Raw genomic sequence first — 20,785 nt, forward strand, 5'->3', positions numbered from 1 at the left:
CAAGGGAATGAATGGCACGGTACTTAGAAACGATATTACCATTTCTTTAATTTCCTGTTAATTTGAGACCTCCACTGTGTTAAGATCAGAGGGACTGTTTGTTTCCATTATGGAGACGACGCAACGTTTTTAAAAGAGGAAACATTTCCTCCTTTCGAAAAATGTTCCACGTTCTGGGAGTTTTGTGGCATCTCCATTTGCTTGTTTGCATCTGAATAGGACGACTTTTTTGAAATTGCTTCGAGGTCCAGAAGCCTCTTTTTTTTCTTACATAAAAGCATGTGGGGGAACAAATCAATTCAGATTTCAAACTATTCAGTTGCTTTTCTACGTTTTTGTCATCATCAGGACTTTGACACTTTGGCAAGAAACATCAGGGCACGCAGGACGAGGCAGATGTGTCTGTTAAGAGTTGAGCACAAGTGAACACAATTCTGTTTCATCTCTATGCGAAACAATATGAAGACGACGTGAGGGCAGCAGCCGATTATACTCTTCATCTTCATCCCATAATCTGATCACTCACTACATTTTACACATAATCTGAAAAAAAAACAGACACATGATTGTCTAGTTCTTATTGTAGAAATACATAAAAAGAAAAAAAAGAAAGTAGTCCAATAACCTACACAGCTTGTTTGTTAGAAAACATAGTTCTGAACAGTGGAAACCAAAGTAACTTATTACTTAATAGTCTGTATGTAATGATGGACAACATGACAGCTCACCAAAAGTGAAGCTCAACCCTCTTGTTGCCCCCTGGTGGCTGGCTTCAATGTATGTCATAAACCCTCCCTACTCCATGTAAGCGGCTGGGACATGGACCAAATTAAAAAGTCAAAGTACAAGTCAAATAAGATGGTTTCTGTCATTTTTGGTAGCTCTTATCACACTGATCAAGTGTTCAGAGTGTTCCTAGTAAGTTTGGTTTTAATTACTGACTCACGATTAGTCGAGCGCGTGTAATGGCAGGACCTCCTCATTGGGCTCCATCCCCCCGAGCGCTACTTGGCAGACTCTGACTCCAAATGTGCAAGATGGTAGCATCCATATCCGGGATATTTTAGCTTCATTTCTGGATAGTGGGAGAAAGTGGAGACACATTGTCCATCTTTATATAGAGTCTATTCTCTTAACCAAGTGTGGTCAAAAGATATAAAAATAAAAAATGCCCCTTAATCCACATGCACACCAAAACTTAATGGTTTCTTTTCAGGCTCAGACTCCATCCCTTCACCAAGTTTGGTGAAAATCTGTTGAGATATTTTTGCGTAATCCTGCTAACAAACAAACACAGGTGAGAACAGAACCTCCTTGGCAGAAGTAACAAACAAGAGGAAAAAAACTACAAGCAAACCAGTTCAGTTTGTGTGAGGCACCAACCCGTTTTGAAAATTGGAGTGATTACAGAAGCAATTACAGGACTGACCGTCATCTGAATTCAAAACTCGGTGTCTCCACAATTGTTTTTCTCCCTTAATTTACTAATATTTACATCTGAACCCGCAGCTGGCCAGAGAAGAACATATTAACCTGTGGATGAATCATCATTCATCCCGAGCCCGAGAGCTCTGCTCCAATGGAATTAACATAAACCCCAGAGTAATTTCAGAATAATTTAAATCTAAATAGCAAAGGGCTGAATAATAAACAAGTAATGAGAAGTAAAATTGGTCATCTGTTCACATCTTTCACTATCAGCTTCATCAACAGGCATGGCTGCGCCCATTCATTCCAAACAATCATCTTTAGAGGTCAGTCCCCCTTCTCTGCAGTTAATTTTCAGTTCACACTGAATGCTTCACTTCATACTGTATTACTCATCACTCCTGAGACTCAGAGGCCAAATAGCAGCCTCATTAATTTATTCATGTGAGCCATCTCTTCCTTTGCTGCCATAGATGCAAATCCAGGCTTGATAGGGGCTCTTGTTGTCATTTCACACAATGATCCGACTTCAGTCTAAAAATTAAATAACAATGCTAATGGGTCAGTAATTTGAAGGAGTTTATTTTCATGATAAATGTAGTTATCTTAATAGCAGCAACATATGTGGGTAGGGGAACTAACCACCTGGGACTGAAACATGCAGAGGTCCTTCAAAAAGTTTTTTCTGCCATTTTTCGCTATTATTAATTATTACTAAAGAAACTGCATAACTGATTATTCTTTGTATCTAAAACAATTTTGGAGCCATCCTCCCAATAAGAGCTGCAGGTGGTTCAGTGCACAAGCAAGATGGTTAAAACATGGTAACTGATGCTCTTATAAGGGGATTCAGAGATTTACAGTGGATCATCACTTTCAGAAAACTAGAGTCAGGCTAACAAAAGAGGAAAGTGAATAAAGTAAATAATTTGAAACTGTTAATTGTACCTAGCTGCTTTTTTAAGCTGGTGGATAAAGTAACTTTGCTTCAGAGTCTCAAGACAGGTTGAGCTCATAGCTCTTACAAGAGGATCTGTACGAAGCAACTTTTTGCAGCAGTTTGCACAGATCGTTTCCATCAAACATCATGTGAGTGAACAGATATAGTTACAAGTTGCAATTTTACATTCAATAAGGTTTTCCTACTTCTGGAAGAGAACCTGGCCCTGGCACTCTGCGTCAAACTATCATGAAGGAAATAATGTTTGACGATGATCACTCTCCATGCAAATGTCATTGTAAGAGTGTCACAGATTCATCCGAGTAACAATTGACTCAGAGGTTTATAAAAGGTCATTGTTGAGTAGCTTACCTCATCAAGGATGCATGTGTTTATTCAGTTATTTGCACACGGGGGCGTCCTGCAGGCCCAGGGGTTGAGATGCCGAAGCATAGACTGTATAAAAAGATGGACAACATGCCGGCTCCCCAAGTGAAGCCAAAACGTCTTCACTATCCCCTGGTGGCTGGCCGGCAATATTGGTCATAAACACAGCCTCCTCCATGTTAGCAGATGGAAAACTAAAAAGTCAAAGTACACGTCAAGGGATTTCTTTCTCAAAGATGGTTTCAGACATTTTAGTTCATTCTTATCACACTGTTGCATGTTAAAGTGCAAGTTTTCCGAATGTGAGTTTATTTTTAATGAGTAACTTGATTGACAGCTGAGACTGACTTGTGATTGGTCGAGTGCATGTAAGGCCAGGACCTCCATCCCCTGAGCACTACATTTGGGGGGATGGGGGGAATTTTGGCTTCATTTCAATATAGTGGGAGGAAGTGAAGATGCATTATCCATCTTTATAAATGGTCCTTGTGCTGACCAAGCTGGTTAAGCCAGGGTCCTTTTTTACAAGTCACTTCTTATCTCTATCCAGTGCTGGCTATAATAAAGTATGACATGAAATAAAGCTAATACAATAATAGGGAAGGGGGGCCCAGTAAGACTGCATATGCATGTCATGTCAGACCCCTGACAACTGGGAGGAAGAAAGGGGAACAATTATGTACATGAGACCGTAGACAGTGTTATATCAGCAAGGTCTTTACTTTTAATCTCCATAAACTTTACTTTGACATCAAAAATAAGACTTTTATAATGTAGCTCTGACAGAAACATAATTTTTCAATTTATCACCAGTGGTTATAAACTCAGGAAGAAATCCCAGAAACAAATAAATAGTTTTATGGTCAGTGCAGGGATTTAAAGAAGAATCATATAAGAGGATCTCTTTACTGGCCTGAAAATGTTTTGGAGGAAATGGCCCCATCCCCTCTGTCGGGGCGCACAGCTCAACGACGCTTGCAGCGTGCCAAGCTGCGGCATCACCCCACTCCCCATTAATCACACTGTATGTGACTCTGATGCATTAGGTATTCCCTTCATAAACTCTCAATGAGAGAACGATTACATATTTCTACACGGCTGGCAGCACAGGCAGCTCCTGCAAATGACTTTCTGGAACAGAGCAAATAGCAAAGCCAGTGTGTAGAGCGAACACTGTGGGGCAAACAATAAACTTCAGAGAAACTCCAGCATTGGGCTCCCGAGGACGATCAAACTGATGATTCTTGCATAGGTTCACATATTACTGATTCACTGATGCTACTGTGTTAAGTTTGCTGTGGTAAAAATCAGCACCAGGAGCATGTGAGGCAGCCGGGAGCCTCACTGATGCCTCAACAGTGCCACCTTTTGATCAAAGCTATGTAGTGCTTCTCCTCGTTCAGAAAACACAGTGGGCACTTCGGTGAATCTCAACAGAACATGGACATTGACCAAATGTTTGAGTTCAAAAGAAAAAAAAAGACGGATGTCCTCATTTCACCGGCTTTCTGTACATCCTAGCGAGGAAATATCTCTCAGCCGAGTCCTTTCTGCTGGCGTTTGGCTTTAAAGTCCGAACGCTCCCAAACACACTCAGGAGCTTGTCTTGAAGTCTCTGAGCGAGGATCCCGTCCCAGTATTTACACAGCAGAGAGCCCCCCGGGTGTAGGATCTTCTCAGCCAAGTCTGTCAGAGACAAACACATCATGATGAGTCTCTCGTGGTCCATCTCTCGGAAACCACAGGCGTTTGGCGCCATGTCGCTCAGGATGACGTGAGCTCGGCCCCTGGGGAGCAGCTCCTGCAGCTTGCTGTGTGTGGAGGGCTCCGTGACATCGTGACTGGACAGGAAGTGGGCACCGTCCAGAGAAGGTATGTTGAGCAGGTCAATACCAATAAGGGTACCACAAGGTAACTCTGGATCTAGGATGAAATCATAGATTTACAATCAGATATTTTTTGTTGAACGCGTTTGTGTTTTTTTCCACTATGTTTTACATACGACCAAAGACACTGAAATCTGTCAGTGAGACTCCATTCTTTCACTTCCTGCACCTCAATGTTCAAAGCTCGTCTGTTTACATATGCTGCAGATTTCCCAAAACATCCAATAGTAATCTAATTATAAACAGATTTTACTGACACAACTTTAAGGAAACATGATAACCGATAATCGAAAGGTATTCAGTGTGGTCCTGAACAATTTCAACAGTACAAATAGCCAACCTGGGAAATTGTAATTTAGATACAATAATACAATATTAGACTATTAGTGTTTATTCCTTTTTAATACAAAAAGAAATTCCCACATGGTATATATATACAGAGGAATTACCTCAACAAAACAAGAAAACTTGACATATGTAATGCACATATATTGCATATAATGAATATTAATTCTCATGCCATAATGGAAAAAAAACAGTAACCAAACAAACCATGTAAACACAAATACAAAAACTTAATCAGTAAGCTTTAAAAATATCCATTTAGAAGTGACATGATTTATTTCACCTAGGCTGAAAATGCAACACAGAGAGAAAACCTTAAATTAAATCTGTGAAACAAAAATAGTTTCTTCCAGGCTGCTGCTGGCCTCATAAATAAGGCCTGGGACCCTTTAACCAAACTGCACTGATGAAGACACTTTGACACTCTACAAATAATAATAACTGCACATTTTGAACAATCCCTCCCACTTAAAGTATATTTTTTATTTGCCTATAGTATTTCCTTATTTTTTATATTTACAATTGCAGAAACACACCACAGCAAATTCCATGTATGTGTAAACTTACTTGGCATTAAACCCGATTCTGATCTACCAGTTATTACATTGATTTGTTTTAAATGATCCATACAAGGTCAGGAAATAATGAGTATGTCCATCACACTTGGTTTATCCAACTGTCTTATTCAGAGACTAATCCATCAGTTAACTGCAGAAAAGTTTTTTAATTTGTTTTATTTTAAACTCTGGAAATATCACTGATCCCAAACTGTTAATAGTATAATCTATGGTACATGTATTATAAAATATGATTATAGCACTATGAACAGATAGTGATGTAAACAAACAAAATTCATACAAAATAAAGAAATGTTATTCCCACTGAGGTGCTGAATCAAAAATATAGTAATTGTAGTTCATCATTTTTCGGTCTTACAGTAACTCAGGCTTTTATCTTAGTTGATTAATAAATTCAAGACAAAGTAATTGTTTGATTTTCTTGTTATTGTGCCAAGTACTTCCTCCAGGATTGTTTATTTCCTCCTCGTGTGACCGCAGCCAGTAAAATGTCTTAACTTTTCTTATTTTGAGTCTAAAGAATTCCAGGAATTGTGACATTTACCAAGACTGAATATTTGAAAGTACATTCTCTGATAAAAGATATGTAAACAAATTAGGAATAGAATACAATAGACCAAAACAAGGCAAGACCAATTAGATCCACACAGAATAAAAAACGACTAAGATGAATACATGAATAAACAGGTTTCCAGAGCTTCATCATGAAACCATGTCTGGTGTTGATCCACGAACATCTCCCCGGCTGCCCTCTCACCTGTCCCGGCTGAGTTGACCCTCTGGACGACCACCTGGCTCCAGGCTCCGGGCGCAGCTCCGCAGTCCACCACGGTGTCTCCGGGCTGCAGCAGCCGGAACTTGTCGTCGATCTCCAGCAGCTTGAAGGCGCTCCTGCAGCGGAAGTTCAGCTTGTGAGAGGCTTTGACATACGGGTCTTTGAGCTGCCGGGTCACCCAGCGCTGCTCGGCCGCACTTTTACCTTTCTGCTTCTTCATGAGACTCAGACTCCAGTGGAAACTTCTCCTCTGCAGACACACGCTCCACATTGTTGTGACTGAGAGAGGTCATGTGGACCAACAGCGTCCCAGTGCGCCTGCGTGCAACTACCACTCGCCCATTGGTCGAGGGAAAATATGTGTGTGCTACCTATAAAGTCACCGTGCTACAATACGATGGCACCATCAGTTCCTACATGTTTGCTTTACTATTGTCATAAAGTCCCCTGCATGACTTTTTCTATTAGGATCAATCGTAACAAAAGAAATAAAAGATAAAATTCTTTAGGTCATTCATTTACTTTTTGCTATTCTGTAATACCCTTCGTATAAGTTAAGGTATTTACGCCACTCTTATGATATTGATCTCAATCTTAATAATGGACATTTTAAATTTAGTTATGTTTATAGAAAATTTCTTTGAACAGTTCTGCTGTACAATGTCAATTCCTTCAATGGAAATTAGCAGCTTCCTATAAATTCCTATCCTATTTTGTTTTTGTTAATAATTTCCTGCAGTTTTTATCCTTCCTCTGTGTTGCTGCTTTTAATGCCATAACATTGATTGTAAATATAATGACAAAGGTTCTTTATAAAAATGTATATCATTGTTGTTGTTGTTTTTTATGGTAATGATTATGACAGTTATAGAAGAAGAAGAAGAAGAAGAAGTTATATTGTCTTTTTGTCTCGTTTGCCCTATATCACGTCTTGAATCATTTTCAATCAACAGATGTGTAAAGTGAGTTTATGTGAGTGGTTTGAATGGAGTTATGGTCCTCCCTCCTGCAGTCCGACGTCGCTTAGACCGATCCACGTTCTGACGTGACAGTGCGTCGTGGGAGGACGTCCGTGGGGCGGCACCATAGGGCTGAGCGCGGGAGTCGTGCAACGTGAACTGATGTAATACAACTTCTACTAACAGAAATATTTATCCTGTGTTTGTTTTACGCTTTTTCTTCCATTTACACCACGCAGCCCGGTACGGTACGTTAAAGCCTTGGTACGTTAACGCCGTTAACGCAGACGTTCACAGTGTTCAGCCTGCAGCTAACGTTGCGTAAAGTTGTATTCACGTTGTGTTTGCCTCAGACACGCGGTGGGATGTTGAGCCCCAAGCTGCTGACCCTGGTGCTGGTGGTGCAGCCCGGCCGGGTGCTGCTGGGCATGAAGAAGAGGGGCTTCGGGGTCGGGAAGTGGAACGGCTTCGGGGGCAAAGTTCAGCCCGGAGAGAGCATCGAAGAGGGCGCGAGGAGGTACATCCCATCCCCTTGAATGAATCTGCATGCGAAGTAATGTGAAGCTGTCAACCTCGGAGGAAACTGCTGGGATGTTTAAATTCGCCACCAGGGGGATTGTTTGGGAAACACTGAGGGTTTTCAGTTTGATGAGCAAGAATTAGGATGAAGGGATAGTTCACCCAAATATGAAAATTCACTCATTATCTACTCACCACCATGCAGATGGAGTGGGGGGGTGAAAGTGTTCTGAGTCCACAAAACACCTTTGGAGTTTCAGGGGTAGACAGCGTTAGAGCCAAATCCCAATACAATTGAAGTAAATAGTAACCACATCTTCAACAAGCAGTATGGAGGCAAGAATTGGTCACCAGTTACTTCATTTGTACTGGATTTGGCTGCAGCACTGTTTACGAGTGAATTTTCCTTTTTGGGTGAACTATCCCTTTAAGTAGAAGAGGTGTGAGGGTGAGAGCTGAAACAATCAGGCACTTTATCAAAATTGATTGGTCACAAATGATTATAACAGCAGCTGACTTTATAATAAATTAATTGTTTGAATCATTTTTCATGTACAATTAGTGATAAAAGTCAAGCTGTTATCTGATTCCAGCTTATTAAATGAGAGGATGTCATGCCTTCTTATGTCATATATCTAATTTTAAACTGAATATTATGGAAGTTTGGGATTTTTTGTTCAAGCAAAACCAGACATCTCTCTAGACCTCATCTCCAGCTCATTGAATTGATGACATCTTTTTCATTTATGTTTCATAGACCGAACTTTTGATTTATTAATCAAACAGTAAAACAATTAGCAGATTAACCGACAATGACAATAATCCTTCATCTGGCAGTTTGGTGTAATGCAGGAAAAGACATAGATTAGTACCCAATATATATATTCTTTTTTGGTTTTTCTACATCTTTCATATTCTCATGTTTACATTATGCCCATTTTCTTTTTCCTTTTGTTTTTATTTCTCCTATTTTTATATTTGCTTGTGTTTGTATTGCTGCTGTAACTCAACAAATGTCCCCATTGTGGGACTAATAAAGAATTAAGAAAACAAGAAATAAAAGCAATAGAAAATATCCTCCCAAAATTGAAAAACGGTAAAAAAAAATAAATAAATAATGTTTAAGTTTTCCTCTGGCCTGTGAAATCTCTCTCGAAGGAAATATAATTTATTTCACAATCTGTTTTTATGCATTAGTATAAAATTATACAAGATAACAAAATATCTTACTGTTTGCCTTTGAAATCAAGCAGTGCGTATTTTTTGTGTTCCAGCAGAGGCGAGTATAGTAAGTGGAAAGTTGAAAAAAAGTTGTACTTTGTTGTTTCAATGTGTGATAAATCATCAGCAGGAAATTAGCTCCAAAGGCAAAGGAAGGAAGTGCTGAAGGCAAACAGTTCCTGAGCTGTTCTCTCTCAGACGTGAAAAACAGATCTGGTTTGTGGCAATTTTATTAGAATGATAAATGAATCAGTATCTCGAGATTGTATTTCTACACTTTGGAACAAAAGCAAGAGTCAAATTGGAAAAATCTGCTTAATCAACGTCCCAATCCTGTCGATAAATATTCTTCATGTTGTGACTGCCGTGTTGACGGTTAGTTTGATGAAATACAATTTAAATCAAGGACGAACAGAAAACATTAGGACAGAATTGGTTGAACCATATTTTCTCAACTCAGCTGCACATAAATCAAAACAGGGCTCTGAGATGTAAGAGTCAAATCATGTGGGCTTTCTTACACTACAGTGTTTTGTTACATTTCTTTAGCAAGAGAATGACAATGTACGAAAGAGTTTTTTGCAACAAGTTACATTTCTATGTTATGGTAGTTCGATAACAACATCTTGGGAACAATTGCACATGTTTTTTACTGCCTATTAAGTATCAGCATTGGCCAGCAGAAATCCATATCGGTTGAGCAGGAGAATGCACCATCCCGGCAGATGTTTGATTATTGCATAGTTTTATTTTGACTCCAATTTTTATAAGGGGGGGGGGGGGGGTAAACAAAGTGGTAAAATGACCTCACAAACTTAAAGATCCACTGCACTCGAGCTTCTGGAGCAGCAAACTACTTCTCCCTATCCTCATCTGTGGATGAAGTTGAGTCAATAGAAAAACGATTTTCTGCCTGTGTTGGCTTTTCACTGGGAAACACAGATACCAACAATTTATCCTCTCTGCCTGCTTTAAGTGTGTGTTTGAAATGTGCTCTGAGCTTCTTTTTTTAAAATGCACACAATCAAAACGGTATTTGATGTTTTCATTGTCAGGGAACTGCAAGAAGAAAGTGGGCTCACAGTGGACGCTCTCGAGAAGGTCGGAAACATAAAGTTTGAGTTCGTCGGAGAAACGCAGCTACTGGACGTCCACGTTTTCAGGGCGGATGCTTATAACGGAGACCCGACAGAGTCTGAAGGTACGATTTCCACCGCAGCGTGCGGCCTGTGGGGGGGGGGGGGGGATTGCTGCAGGAACACTGCATCAATCCTGTGTGTCAAATTCAATTGGGCGTTGTTTGTAGATCAAACAGCAGAAATCAGCAGTGGACCAAAGAGTCTGGAGGGACAGACAGTTCAAACAGCCAGCAGGGGGAAGAGATAAGGAGGGAAAAAGCTTGTTAGGAGTTGAAGGAAGTTCAAGGTTTGAAGAGTCTGGGCAAGAGAATAAGTTTGATAAGCCATCCCAGGTTTTCTATTAGTCCCCTGGACATGACACCAAAAGTTCCATCATTTGTCACAAATTTTGAAAATAACTTTGTAGTAAAGAAATTTATGCCAAACGTTTAAATAAAAATGAAATAATTTATCTTTCTGGAAAAAACTAAATTCTATTAATTATGGGATCATATAAACTTGTAGGTTATACATTTTGTTATACCTTAATTAATAGTGAATGTCTCTATCAGCGATTTATTGAGTTTCTCTATTTGTTTTGTTCTAATGCAACGTGATGCTTTCTGTTGTGCCCTGGGCAGTATGTGAGGTGCGTCACAAGTGATGAACTCCAGATGATAAAGTGAGGTTGACTAATTATTTCCCTTTTTTGTTTTTTTCTCTTGGTTTTTTTTTTAGAGATGAGGCCTCAGTGGTTCGATTGTGATCAAATTCCCTTCAGTGAAATGTGGGTTGATGACATCATGTGGTTCCCTCTGTTACTGCAAAAGAAGAAATTTGTCGGATACTTTAAGTTCCAGGGTCACGAGGTGATCCTCAGCCACCGACTGGAAGAGGTGGACGAGGTCTGAGATGATAATGTGGCCGGTGGTGACACTGTTTATGAGTCGGACCAAAGATAATCAGCTGTAGACATCAAGCACTGAAGATATCCAACTGTTGAATGTTCTTGTTCACTTCGTTTGTAGGAAGAAACAAGTTCCTGAATACTTTCAAAAACTGTTTGAACTGAAGATGTAGTGTTTACATATCTGTTCATTATTCTATCATGTATTCATATGTGTATACCTCCACCAAGGCAACAGTCCCCTAATGAAACCCCATTTAAATCCACTAGATCTGGATTTTTATTTGGTTCTGCAACACATACTCATAAATAATCTATTTTTTTCCACCAAGATCTATTAAATACTAATCTGTAAAATGTAAAAAATATACCTCATAGAAAAAAAAGATCCTGTATCTGCCCCTTTGTCCAGATCTGACCCCAAATTTGATGGGTTCTGTCTTGACCAATGTCCCATCCTTCCACCAAGTATCATGGAATACAGTAATTGTTTGTGTAATACTGCTGACAAACAAGCAAACCAACAGACAGGGCCAAAGACATAACCTCCTTGGTGGAGGTAAAAAAAAAAGAGAAAATGTTTTCAGTTCTGACATTTTATTTTTCAGGATATTCAGTTTAGCATCATTCAGCAAGTTCATTTTTTTTCTTTGATAGAATATTTACAATATCTACAGTGATAATTTTATTGGGTTTCATATTCTGTGCAAGATCATTTGATTCCCAATGCGTTTTCTGTTTCCAAAAACCAAACGCGTTTCATTTTTCTCCATAAAATACCTGTTAACTATGTGCACTTTTTCTGATTTGCATATCGGCACCTTTCATTTCCACACTGTCAGTTCAGGGCAGAGATAAAAGAGCTGGTGTTAATGTCAAAAATGTCCAAACATTTCTCAACTTGTCCCTTTGACTTTAGATTTCTTTTTTTATTTCTTTGTAAACATGTAATGTTCTGATAAACTGTGCAGACACACTCATGTCCAGATTGTGCTTTTCCTCATTCGAATTACAAAATGTATCTGCAACTGTGACAAACAGTCCTCATGTGTGGACCAAAAATGCACTTCTGAAATTAAAGATTTAGTGGTTAATTAGGGAAGTTTTGACTTGGTCCTGTGTAAGAAATCTGCTTTATGATTGATTTCACAAATGTGTATTTTAAGTCAATTCATAACATTTATCTTTGTAGTAAATTTGTTTCTTTATAGTGTAATTACTGACATATCGCTGCCACTAGTGTCATAGTTTAGATCAATGAAACTCAAATCTCTGCCCTTTGTAGTATCCTATAATTTGAGTTCAGGCTTTAAAAAAAACAAAATAGCTTATGAAATAAAAAGTGAGTTTTACAAACAGTTAAAGCAAAGAAAGTCAAGACCACATGTAAGTAAACAGTAAGAAATGGCACACTTGTTCATAAAAATATAAAGTATGCCGGTAAACACCCCGATAAACTAAACTCTGTCTCGAAAACATATCGGTCCAAAGCTGTTGAGTAAGTTAAACCAGGAACTTCATGACGAGAGATTGCAAACAATCCCATCATTTAATAAAGAACAGCTTTCTGTCCCTCCATGTTTCTCAACCCTCTGAGTGTATAAAATCTTTATAGGTGCTTTATCAGAGGAGTTTTATAATAACACATTGTTGGATTTAGTTGTAGAAGTTGATTTTGACATAGACAACATATCCGCATCAGGCATAAAAAGAATCATGAGTAACACTGTCGAGTTAAAGGTGATATGTTTGAAGTTCCTCTCACTGAATGGAATGTATACTGTGTTATAGAGGATTTAGTAAGAAGGAAATACAGCTGTGCATGACTCGTGTTTGCTTTAGCTCACAGAGCGAGTTATTCTCCAGTTTCTCGTCCTCATCAGCAGCAGTGTTTGTCTTTCGCAGCTTGCTCGGGGCTCAGATGGAGGTTTTCAATCCGTTATTAGCACCAAAGAGACATCCGAGCTTCGGCTGGAGTTCATTCCACACCTCTCCCATCTGGGAAAAAAAAAAAGGAAAACAAGATTCACCTCCCTACAGTTGAATGCCTCCGCCAACCAGTGGAGTTATTGTCTGCGTACATTTTGTTTCCAGAGTCACAGGAGGTCCCCATGACCTTTGACCTTTGTCCACTGAGCTGGTCAAATATGAAGAAATTCCCACAAGGCAGACTTGAGATATCATGTTCAAAGGCAAATCATGTTTTATGAGGCAACCACAACCTTGACCCCCCAATCCCAGCAGTTAAGACTATGTGAACATTTGAAAAGGATTCTCTCGAGACGTTCTTGAGATAATGCGTTCACAAGGCAACAAAACTTGTTTTGTGAGGTCACAGTGACCTTGACCTTTGACCTGAACATTTGTACCAAATCGGAAGAAATCCCCTCAAGGTGTTCATGAGATATCGTGTTCACAAGAATGGGACTGGCGGACGTACAAACATACAAACAGACTTTAAATTTCAATAATTAAATACAAATGTAAAATAAAACATCTAAATATTATTTAGTGTTTGCAGGTTTACTGACTTGATAAGAAAAAAAAGTGCAGTAAATGGATCTTCAATGTTTGCCCTGTCGGAGTCTGAGTGAAACATAAAGTCATTCACTGTGTGACTTGTTTGATTTCATAACAGGTGAAAGTACAGGAGGAGGATTCACTCGATCCTGTGAAATGTGAACCAACTCAAATCCTATTAGTTCTTTTGTTGGACTTCAGAAGCCTGTCTCATAACCGCTTTGACCCTCCTCTGGCGGCGCCGCGTCGATGCAGGCGAGGCTCTGAAGAAGCGATTATTTCCAGACGTACTCACTCACCTCTCTGTGTCCTTGGACCTGGGAGTTAACAAAAGCCCCGAGAATGTGGGACGTGATGGGAAGGTAGGTGAAGATAAGCTGCGTCTCTTGATGAAGGCAGAACAGAGAGAAGTAGTTGCGCAGCTCCATGGTCTGAATGGCGTTTTCTTGCTGTTCGCGGAGTGAAAAAAAAATACATTATGAAATTGTAACAATAATAATCACAAAACAAAAACCATATAACAAATACTTTAAGAGTAATATGGGTTCAGTAATTATTTTAGGATTATGCAGACACTATAAAAAAAGCCAGTTTATTACTTTATTATTACTACAAGGTGTTTTTGGACATGCTAGCTGCAGGGGAGTTCTGTCTGTGAGTCCAAAACCCCCCATCTGTCTGAGGAAGCCAAAGTGGCTCAATCCCCTCCCCCCCAGGGTTGCTATGCTACACCACACATGGTATGACCTGACTGTGTTATTTAAGGTGAGTGTATTAGTAACAGACACATTCAAGCCAATGCAGCATCTTATTTCTCAAAGTAAAGAAACAGAATACAATCAGTAGGGCAGCAGCCTGAGCGCCGAGAAGTGTGAAACTGAAAGGGACTGATCACCTGAATGATCCGTGATTCCAGCTGCTCCACAGACGCATGCTCTTTAGGCTGAACGGTGGTGCTCATCATCTGCCTCTTCATCATGCCGTACTTGTGCAGAGCCCTCTGGTGCTCGTGGAGCACACCTTTCTCATGGCGCTCACAGAGATCCTAGAGAAAAACACAGGGCACTTAAACATTTCTTATCTGCCTCCAAGTGGCAAAATGTCAAAAAACACAGTAATACCTATCAGCCGTCGAAGAAATAACCATGTGTATCACAGACAAATGATTTTGTTGAAGAGCTACCACTTACATCTGATCCACTACTAAAAACTACATTTCCAAGTGAGATTGACTTGATTTATGTCAACTTCACAGCTCCTTCTTATGCCTCCAACAGAAATATAGATTTTCAGTTTTTGCAGTGCTTCATACAGTAATGCTGCTTTCAGACGTACACTGAACTCGCAGATATTTTCCTGTAATTTTCCAGAGGGGCTGTATGTGAGAACGCAAATATCCAGGTCAGTTACCTTGGACATTATCCAGAACATTTCCTGTCACATCCCTAGTAAAATGTGCGTGTGACAATATAGCAGGAAAATGTCAGGAAAATTTACAGTGAGCGATAAGGGCGCATTGATTACGATTTTAACAATAGACACAAATATACAAATATCTCTGGATGAAAAAGAGGAGTCGTACACGTGGAAGATGCCGACGTAGATGTCAACTTATAAAGACGAGATCTGAGAGCTTTAGGTGATAAGGGTTAATGCCTGTGTTGATGTGCTGTAAACAAAAATACGTGATTTGTGCAGCCGAATTTGTGCAAACTCTACTCAGGCACCACCCCTCGCCTCTATGCTACGGACATATTTCCTGTTGTTATGAACGCGTGACTCGTACAATCTCCTGCCATGAAAGGCTGGGGAACCTTTGAGAGAAGCCTAAAATAAAAAATGAAATGGACTCACTCTGTATGACTGCAGCAAATCCAGGAAAAGATTCAGTTTTTCCACAACATCATCCTCTTCCCGGCTGCCCTGAGGACATTAGCAAAACAACATTTATTACCCGGTGCCATGTTTGGACACGCAGCAGCAGAGCAGGTGGTGAGGATGAGGGTCTGAGGGTGGTACCTGCTGAGCAGCTTTGTCAGACAGAACAGCGAACTCCACGGACAGACTCTTCAGTGACTGACGCAGCGTCCCCCACGTGCTCTGTGAGGAGGCCAAGGAGGGAAGAGGCGAGGCGTCTGAGCCCAGTGTGCTGCAGGAAACAGCATTATTACAGGGACAGGATGAAATACTGTTGCATCCAAGCTGCCAAGCGCAGGATTTTGGAATATCAACAACTTGTTTTCTCAGTCCAACACCTCTGCATGCCAGAGAGCGACTTTAACTTCATACGGACGATTATGAAATACCTGAGTTCTCTGCCAAACATGAGTAGATCAGTGGCGTTCTCCTTTGAGCGCTCTGCCATTTTCTCAGCTCTGTCCCGCAGCTTGTGGAAGCTGTTGTGGATATTTCTAATCAGCTCCCTGCTTGTTGAGAACTGAGCCTGGATGTCAGCGGGGAGATATTCCTACAGAGAAAATAACAAAAGGTACTGCAGGTTATTGTTTGGGGCGGGGGGAAACTGTGCAAAACAATTTTCTTTTCAACGTACAGGCGTGACAAACCTTTGCCAGGGTCGCAACTTTATTGGTCATGAACTCATCGCCCGTCCTCTTGTAGGCATCGCGCAGCTTTGTCTGAACATCCTGGTTGGGAAGGGCGGGCGAGGGGGAAAAAAGACATTGAGTAGTTAGAACAGGAGGCATTTCGATGAGCTTATTTAGCCAAAAAAAAAAAACACACAAAAAAACCTACAGAGCCACTGAAGGTGAGGAAGGTCTTAACCCGCTCATCCTCTGAGAAGACAGGATGCCGAGCCACCAAGTTGATGAATCTGCCGAGAGCGCGTCTCCTTCCCTCGATGAACTCCCGCTCAGAGACAGAGGTCAACACTGTGGGCCGACGACAAGAGAATACAAAAACATGAGGAAGAGAAGATGTGTAACACAACAACACTCGAAGCAGTTTGACGCTGAGATCAAAAAATGGGTGATGGTCCGATGATCTTAGAGGCTAATGGGCGTGTTCTGTTTGGTATGGCACTGCTGGTTTTTACATTCGTTTCTTGCTAATTCATTGGTGACCTCTTTTACAGTTTCCAGAATCTCCCTGAGAACCGCAAAAATCAATCTGCACTTAGCTCTGAGGAAATAGATGAAATCACGTACAGTACAGAGACCCTGAAGTAGATCTTGGGCTTCACATATCACTCAGTGGGATGAAAGAGAAAGAGCTCAACTGGTGGGCTGGGATATTTTTAAATGTGTCAAGTGAAATCGGCTCATTTTATGCATCGCAGCTTTCCTTGTTGATGAAACAAGAAGAAATTTAATTCTTATCATCCCCCAAAAAAGCTACCAAACCCCCCCCCCGGTTATTTACATGTTCTCAACTGACCTTTCAGTAAAGCATAGAAATGATCCCAGAGATGAAGCGAATGCAGGAACAGAGAAATGCATCAGTGATTGTGCAGATGTCGGAGCGTCAGGCAGAGAAACGTACCTCCCTTTAACATCCTTTTAGGTGGCAGCGCCGGCACCACTCTGTACGGAAACCTCTGGAGCAGCACCTCGTGGAAGACGTCAAAATCACTATAGCGTCGGTAAACAGATACTTTATAACGCTGAAAAACAAGAAGTAAAGAAAGAAAGACAATTATCTATGTGGCAGTCGTTGTTCCTACGACTCAATTAAATCCAAGCATGATCGAGAAATCGGAATTTAAATGAGAAGAAAAGAGCTGGTGCAAAAACCTTTAAAAAAGCAATTATCATAATCAGTGTCGTCAAAGGAAGGGTGAGTAGTTGTTATTGGATGCCTTGCCTGGCTTGTGACCTGGTACTCCACGTGTTTGAGGAACAGGCCCTTCTTCTCGGGTATGAGCTCCACCTGCACCGTGTCTCTGACCAGCAGCTTGTCCAGCGTGTGTGACATCATCAGCACATCCTCCTGAGCTGGCTGCATCCTGAGTGCGCTCAGGTCCTTCGGCTCCCCGAGCTGAGGTTTCGGTAACTCTGTCCGGCGCACGACAGGGAGCAACTTCTAATATTTGTTTTCTCATGATGAAATCAATACATATTGGATAGAAAAGCGAATTTCCCAATCGGGAGGAATGCTGCTGTTAAAACCACGTTTCTCTGTTCGACAGAGTCAAACGTGCCAGCCTCTATTTGCCTCTGGCCGGCCCTGTGCGTGTGCTCTGTTATTTGTCCCTTCCTGTACATTCCAAGAGGGTCGTGAATTGAATGAAATGCACTGCGACAAATGCAGAAAACTTGTTGAGGAAGTGGCATGCAGCAAGCCGCTGTGCTCGCCACACCTGAAATAACAGAGTGGGCCTTAAATAATCACAGAAGGTTGGGAATGGATCTACGTCAAGCCTGCATAATGGCTACCTCTATGAAAACCATAAACCCCCCCCTATCATCTTCTAGTGAAAGAATGCAACACTTAAACATAGCTACGGCTTTGCTACCAAAATAAAAGATTGCTACCAAAACAAAAGAAAACAAATGAAGGTGCATTAAACCAAATTGCTGCTCTTCTGCTGTGAAAGACACTAAAGTCAGGGGTGGAAATTGCAACTAAAATGTATCTAAATTCTGCCAAAGTTGTGTTGCTTTATAACTTTTGCCACATCATGCAATATACTGAATAGAACACAACAGGTGGTTAAAGCCCTTAACGATGACTGTATAAGGAGAAGCCGAGAAGCATTACCAAGCTACTCATTAAGCCAAACCTTAACTGCCCTGCTCTCACACACTGTCTCTTACCTTGTATGCAGTTCTCCAAGAGTTTGGGGCTTGGCTGCTTCCCTTGCTGAGCGAGCGCAATCAACGCGAGCGCTTTATAGAGGGACAACTTGCTCAGGGATCCGTCCGAGGAGTCGACATGCTCTGCAATCTGAGTAAGACAAAGACAGCGTGACCCCCAAAGGTCGCCCGTCGTTATTCAGTCCGAAAACAGAATTCAACTGCGGGTTGCATTCCTCTATTTTAAAAAAAAAAGTGCTTGCTAGACACAAAGGGAGGTGATACGCTGGAAGGTCAGGAAAAGGGAAATTCCAGTGAAGCGAAAGTGTATCTGAACTATACCACAGACACATGCTCTGACACATGCTCTGACCAATTTCTGTCACATCTGTGTGTTGTGGCATTAACTCGTGATCAACAGTCTAGTACCAGCTTCCTGTATCTACCTTATCTACACTGAATTGCCTAATGGTAACTCAAAACCCTGCCTTATCAGAATCAAACAAATATTTGAGCAGGGATACCTTCATTCATGAATGAATACAAATCAACATAGATAAGCTTCCCTGGCTCGAAACAGGAATAACCTGGTATAGAGAGAAAAAGGTGAATGGGATGTTTGGGATTCACCCCCATTATGGAAATTCAAGGTCTGTATATGTTATACAAGTTATATCAGGCACATGTCAGCTAAAGGACAAGAAGTAGAAAGTAATTCTCTATCCAAACTACAGTTGTGCTTATAATTCTGAACTGTTAAGCTTGATATGAGACTGAACAACTCACCTGGCCTATAACAGCCCTGGAGAGTTCGGTCCTCTGGAGCAACCGCTGGAAAACTTCGACCTGCACCCTCTCGTCCGTCCTGCAGCGGATGGCCTCATACACCTCCCTGTAGTAGGCAGGAACGGAGCCTGGAAGAGGAGCAGCACAATCACCACACCACATTTTATACAGTACACCTAACCGTTTTATATATATCACAAGACTTTTTATCATCCCAACTAGTGCTGAGCATTATGGCCAATCAAATGTGATAATAAAAAAAATTGATATGGCTCAATACTGAGGATTATCAAAATAAATGTCACATTATTGTTTCTGTTAAGTTCCAAGACTCCGTTTTGCTCTGTAGGTGAAGGTTGTGCTTTTAAAATCCTCATTATTTGCATAAAATCACAAAAACGTATAAACATTTTATAAATCTGAGGAAGAACAGCTGTGTGTTACACCTCCTCACCATTGAACTTATATTGCTATTGAAAAAAGATATATTGCGATAATTATTGAGTGTCCCAGTATTCTAGAGTTTTGCTCTGATACCAAACTAAACCAAACTTGTGATTGTGTTCAACCATTCCACTTTATCTTATGTGATTTAGTTAATGCATACATTTGTGGCATTGTATTGAGTGTTGCATTGTATTGTTTGATTTTTACAATATATTTTAATCCTGGGTTATTTACTCATTTGTTTAATTAATCGACCATAGTGTTTTAATAGTGAGTTATTTACCTGTTTTTTATTTATTTATTTATTTTCTATCAGCCGTAGTGTTTTAATTATGGGTTTTTACTTGATTTGTTTGTTTCTGTATTAACCGACCATAGTGTTGTTGTAGAGTTAGTTTGATGATATGCATAAAGCACAAGAATTGTCCATAGATATTTATAACTATATATGTTGTAATTCTATTTATTTCTGGTTGCCTTGTAAGAACTGCCTACAGGAACAGATAGAAATTAGCCTATACAGCTAATTCTGGCTCATTAACACTATGTTTGTGTTGATTAATAAGAACAAATTGAATAGCCCTAAATTGAACACATTCAAATACAGGATTACAGGTTCAGAACATGACAACAGCCTCATCAGAGTTACACACTAGTGTCTAAGATGAATAGAATACATCTGTGTGCAGGCCTGGTGATGTGCTGCCTCTGTGCTGAGGTAACCAGCTGACAGTTTTCACGTGGCAAGTAGAAAAACACGAAATCTCCCATAAACCTTTAAAACCTCTGACATGACGTTTAACAGTAATGTGCACTGCTGCCGCCGTAAGGAAAACATAACGAGGCCATTTAAAATCACTTCAACGAGTCGCGAACGCTTCAAAGATGGAGCAACTTCATTCCGATCTCCATGTACCCAAAAGTTCCCGATCGTCATTTCACGGCGAACACACGCGTCCACGTGCTGAACGCGTCTAAACACCACATTTCTCGGTTTCCTGGCACTGCAACAACAACCCTACGAACCAAAACACGAGTGACGCGTAAAACTCGGCGTTAGAAAGAGTGAGAGGACGTTTTTTACGCACTGTACCTTCATTGATCTCTCCTGCCATGGCTCCCCGTGTCATGTGAGCGCAAGAGCACCTCCATGTGATTTCCTGGAGCAAAGAAAAAAAAAAAAAAAAAAACAAGTAACTTATTTCTTAAAGTTGT

At 40.5% G+C, this 20,785-nt stretch overlaps 3 protein-coding genes across 5 annotated transcripts; 1 reads left to right on the forward strand and 2 right to left on the reverse strand.

Annotated features, from left to right (window-relative positions):
• Positions 1–3,450: 3,450 nt before the first annotated feature.
• On the reverse strand, positions 3,451–6,906 carry mrm2 (mitochondrial rRNA methyltransferase 2). The gene is made up of 2 exons (XM_034592306.1): positions 6,322–6,906; positions 3,451–4,678 (listed from the first exon to the last, which is right to left on the reverse strand). Exons 1-2 carry the CDS (start codon positions 6,608–6,610, stop codon positions 4,248–4,250), a joined length of 720 nt encoding a protein of 239 aa, XP_034448197.1. The 5' UTR covers positions 6,611–6,906; the 3' UTR covers positions 3,451–4,247.
• Positions 6,907–7,332: 426 nt separating this feature from the next.
• nudt1 (nudix (nucleoside diphosphate linked moiety X)-type motif 1) lies at positions 7,333–12,091 on the forward strand. Of its 3 annotated transcripts, none has more exons than XM_034592307.1 (4): positions 7,333–7,462; positions 7,652–7,815; positions 10,094–10,239; positions 10,895–12,091. In XM_034592307.1, the coding sequence occupies exons 2-4, from the start codon at positions 7,664–7,666 to the stop codon at positions 11,065–11,067; spliced, it is 471 nt and encodes a 156-aa protein (XP_034448198.1). In that variant the 5' UTR covers positions 7,333–7,462; positions 7,652–7,663; the 3' UTR covers positions 11,068–12,091. The 3 variants fall into 3 exon arrangements, with proteins under 3 accessions (XP_034448198.1, XP_034448199.1, XP_034448200.1); XM_034592308.1 differs by having other exon boundaries at positions 7,420–7,541; XM_034592309.1 differs by lacking the exon at positions 7,333–7,462 and having other exon boundaries at positions 7,627–7,815.
• snx8a (sorting nexin 8a) lies at positions 11,645–20,745 on the reverse strand. The gene is made up of 13 exons (XM_034592305.1): positions 20,664–20,745; positions 19,124–19,251; positions 18,359–18,488; positions 17,406–17,596; positions 17,085–17,205; positions 16,338–16,474; positions 16,148–16,228; positions 15,890–16,050; positions 15,603–15,732; positions 15,438–15,506; positions 14,479–14,628; positions 13,883–14,032; positions 11,645–13,061 (listed from the first exon to the last, which is right to left on the reverse strand). The coding sequence occupies exons 1-13, from the start codon at positions 20,698–20,700 to the stop codon at positions 12,981–12,983; spliced, it is 1,566 nt and encodes a 521-aa protein (XP_034448196.1). The 5' UTR covers positions 20,701–20,745; the 3' UTR covers positions 11,645–12,980.
• Positions 20,746–20,785: the final 40 nt, after the last annotated feature.

Source organism: Hippoglossus hippoglossus, chromosome 8 (assembly GCF_009819705.1).
Source record: "Hippoglossus hippoglossus isolate fHipHip1 chromosome 8, fHipHip1.pri, whole genome shotgun sequence".
Taxonomy (NCBI): Eukaryota; Metazoa; Chordata; class Actinopteri; order Pleuronectiformes; family Pleuronectidae; genus Hippoglossus; species Hippoglossus hippoglossus.

Bases quoted from the DNA above. Each gene is read 5' to 3' on its own strand.
- mrm2 (XM_034592306.1), bottom strand. From the start codon at position 6,610: ATGTGGAGCGTGTGTCTGCAGAGGAGAAGTTTCCACTGGAGTCTGAGT. The intron at 4,679-6,321 runs GTGAGAGGGCAG...ATTTCATCCTAG, and splicing joins GGTCAACTCAGCCGGGACAG to ATCCAGAGTTACCTTGTGGT.
- nudt1 (XM_034592307.1), top strand. From the start codon at position 7,664: ATGTTGAGCCCCAAGCTGCTGACCCTGGTGCTGGTGGTGCAGCCCGGC. The intron at 7,816-10,093 runs GTACATCCCATC...TTTCATTGTCAG, and splicing joins ATCGAAGAGGGCGCGAGGAG to GGAACTGCAAGAAGAAAGTG. The intron at 10,240-10,894 runs GTACGATTTCCA...TTTTTTTTTTAG, and splicing joins AGACCCGACAGAGTCTGAAG to AGATGAGGCCTCAGTGGTTC.
- snx8a (XM_034592305.1), bottom strand. From the start codon at position 20,700: ATGACACGGGGAGCCATGGCAGGAGAGATCAATGAAG. The intron at 15,733-15,889 runs GTATTTCATAAT...TGTTTCCTGCAG, and splicing joins ATGTTTGGCAGAGAACTCAG to CACACTGGGCTCAGACGCCT. The intron at 13,062-13,882 runs GTGAGTGAGTAC...TTTTTTTCCCAG, and splicing joins AGGTCCAAGGACACAGAGAG to ATGGGAGAGGTGTGGAATGA.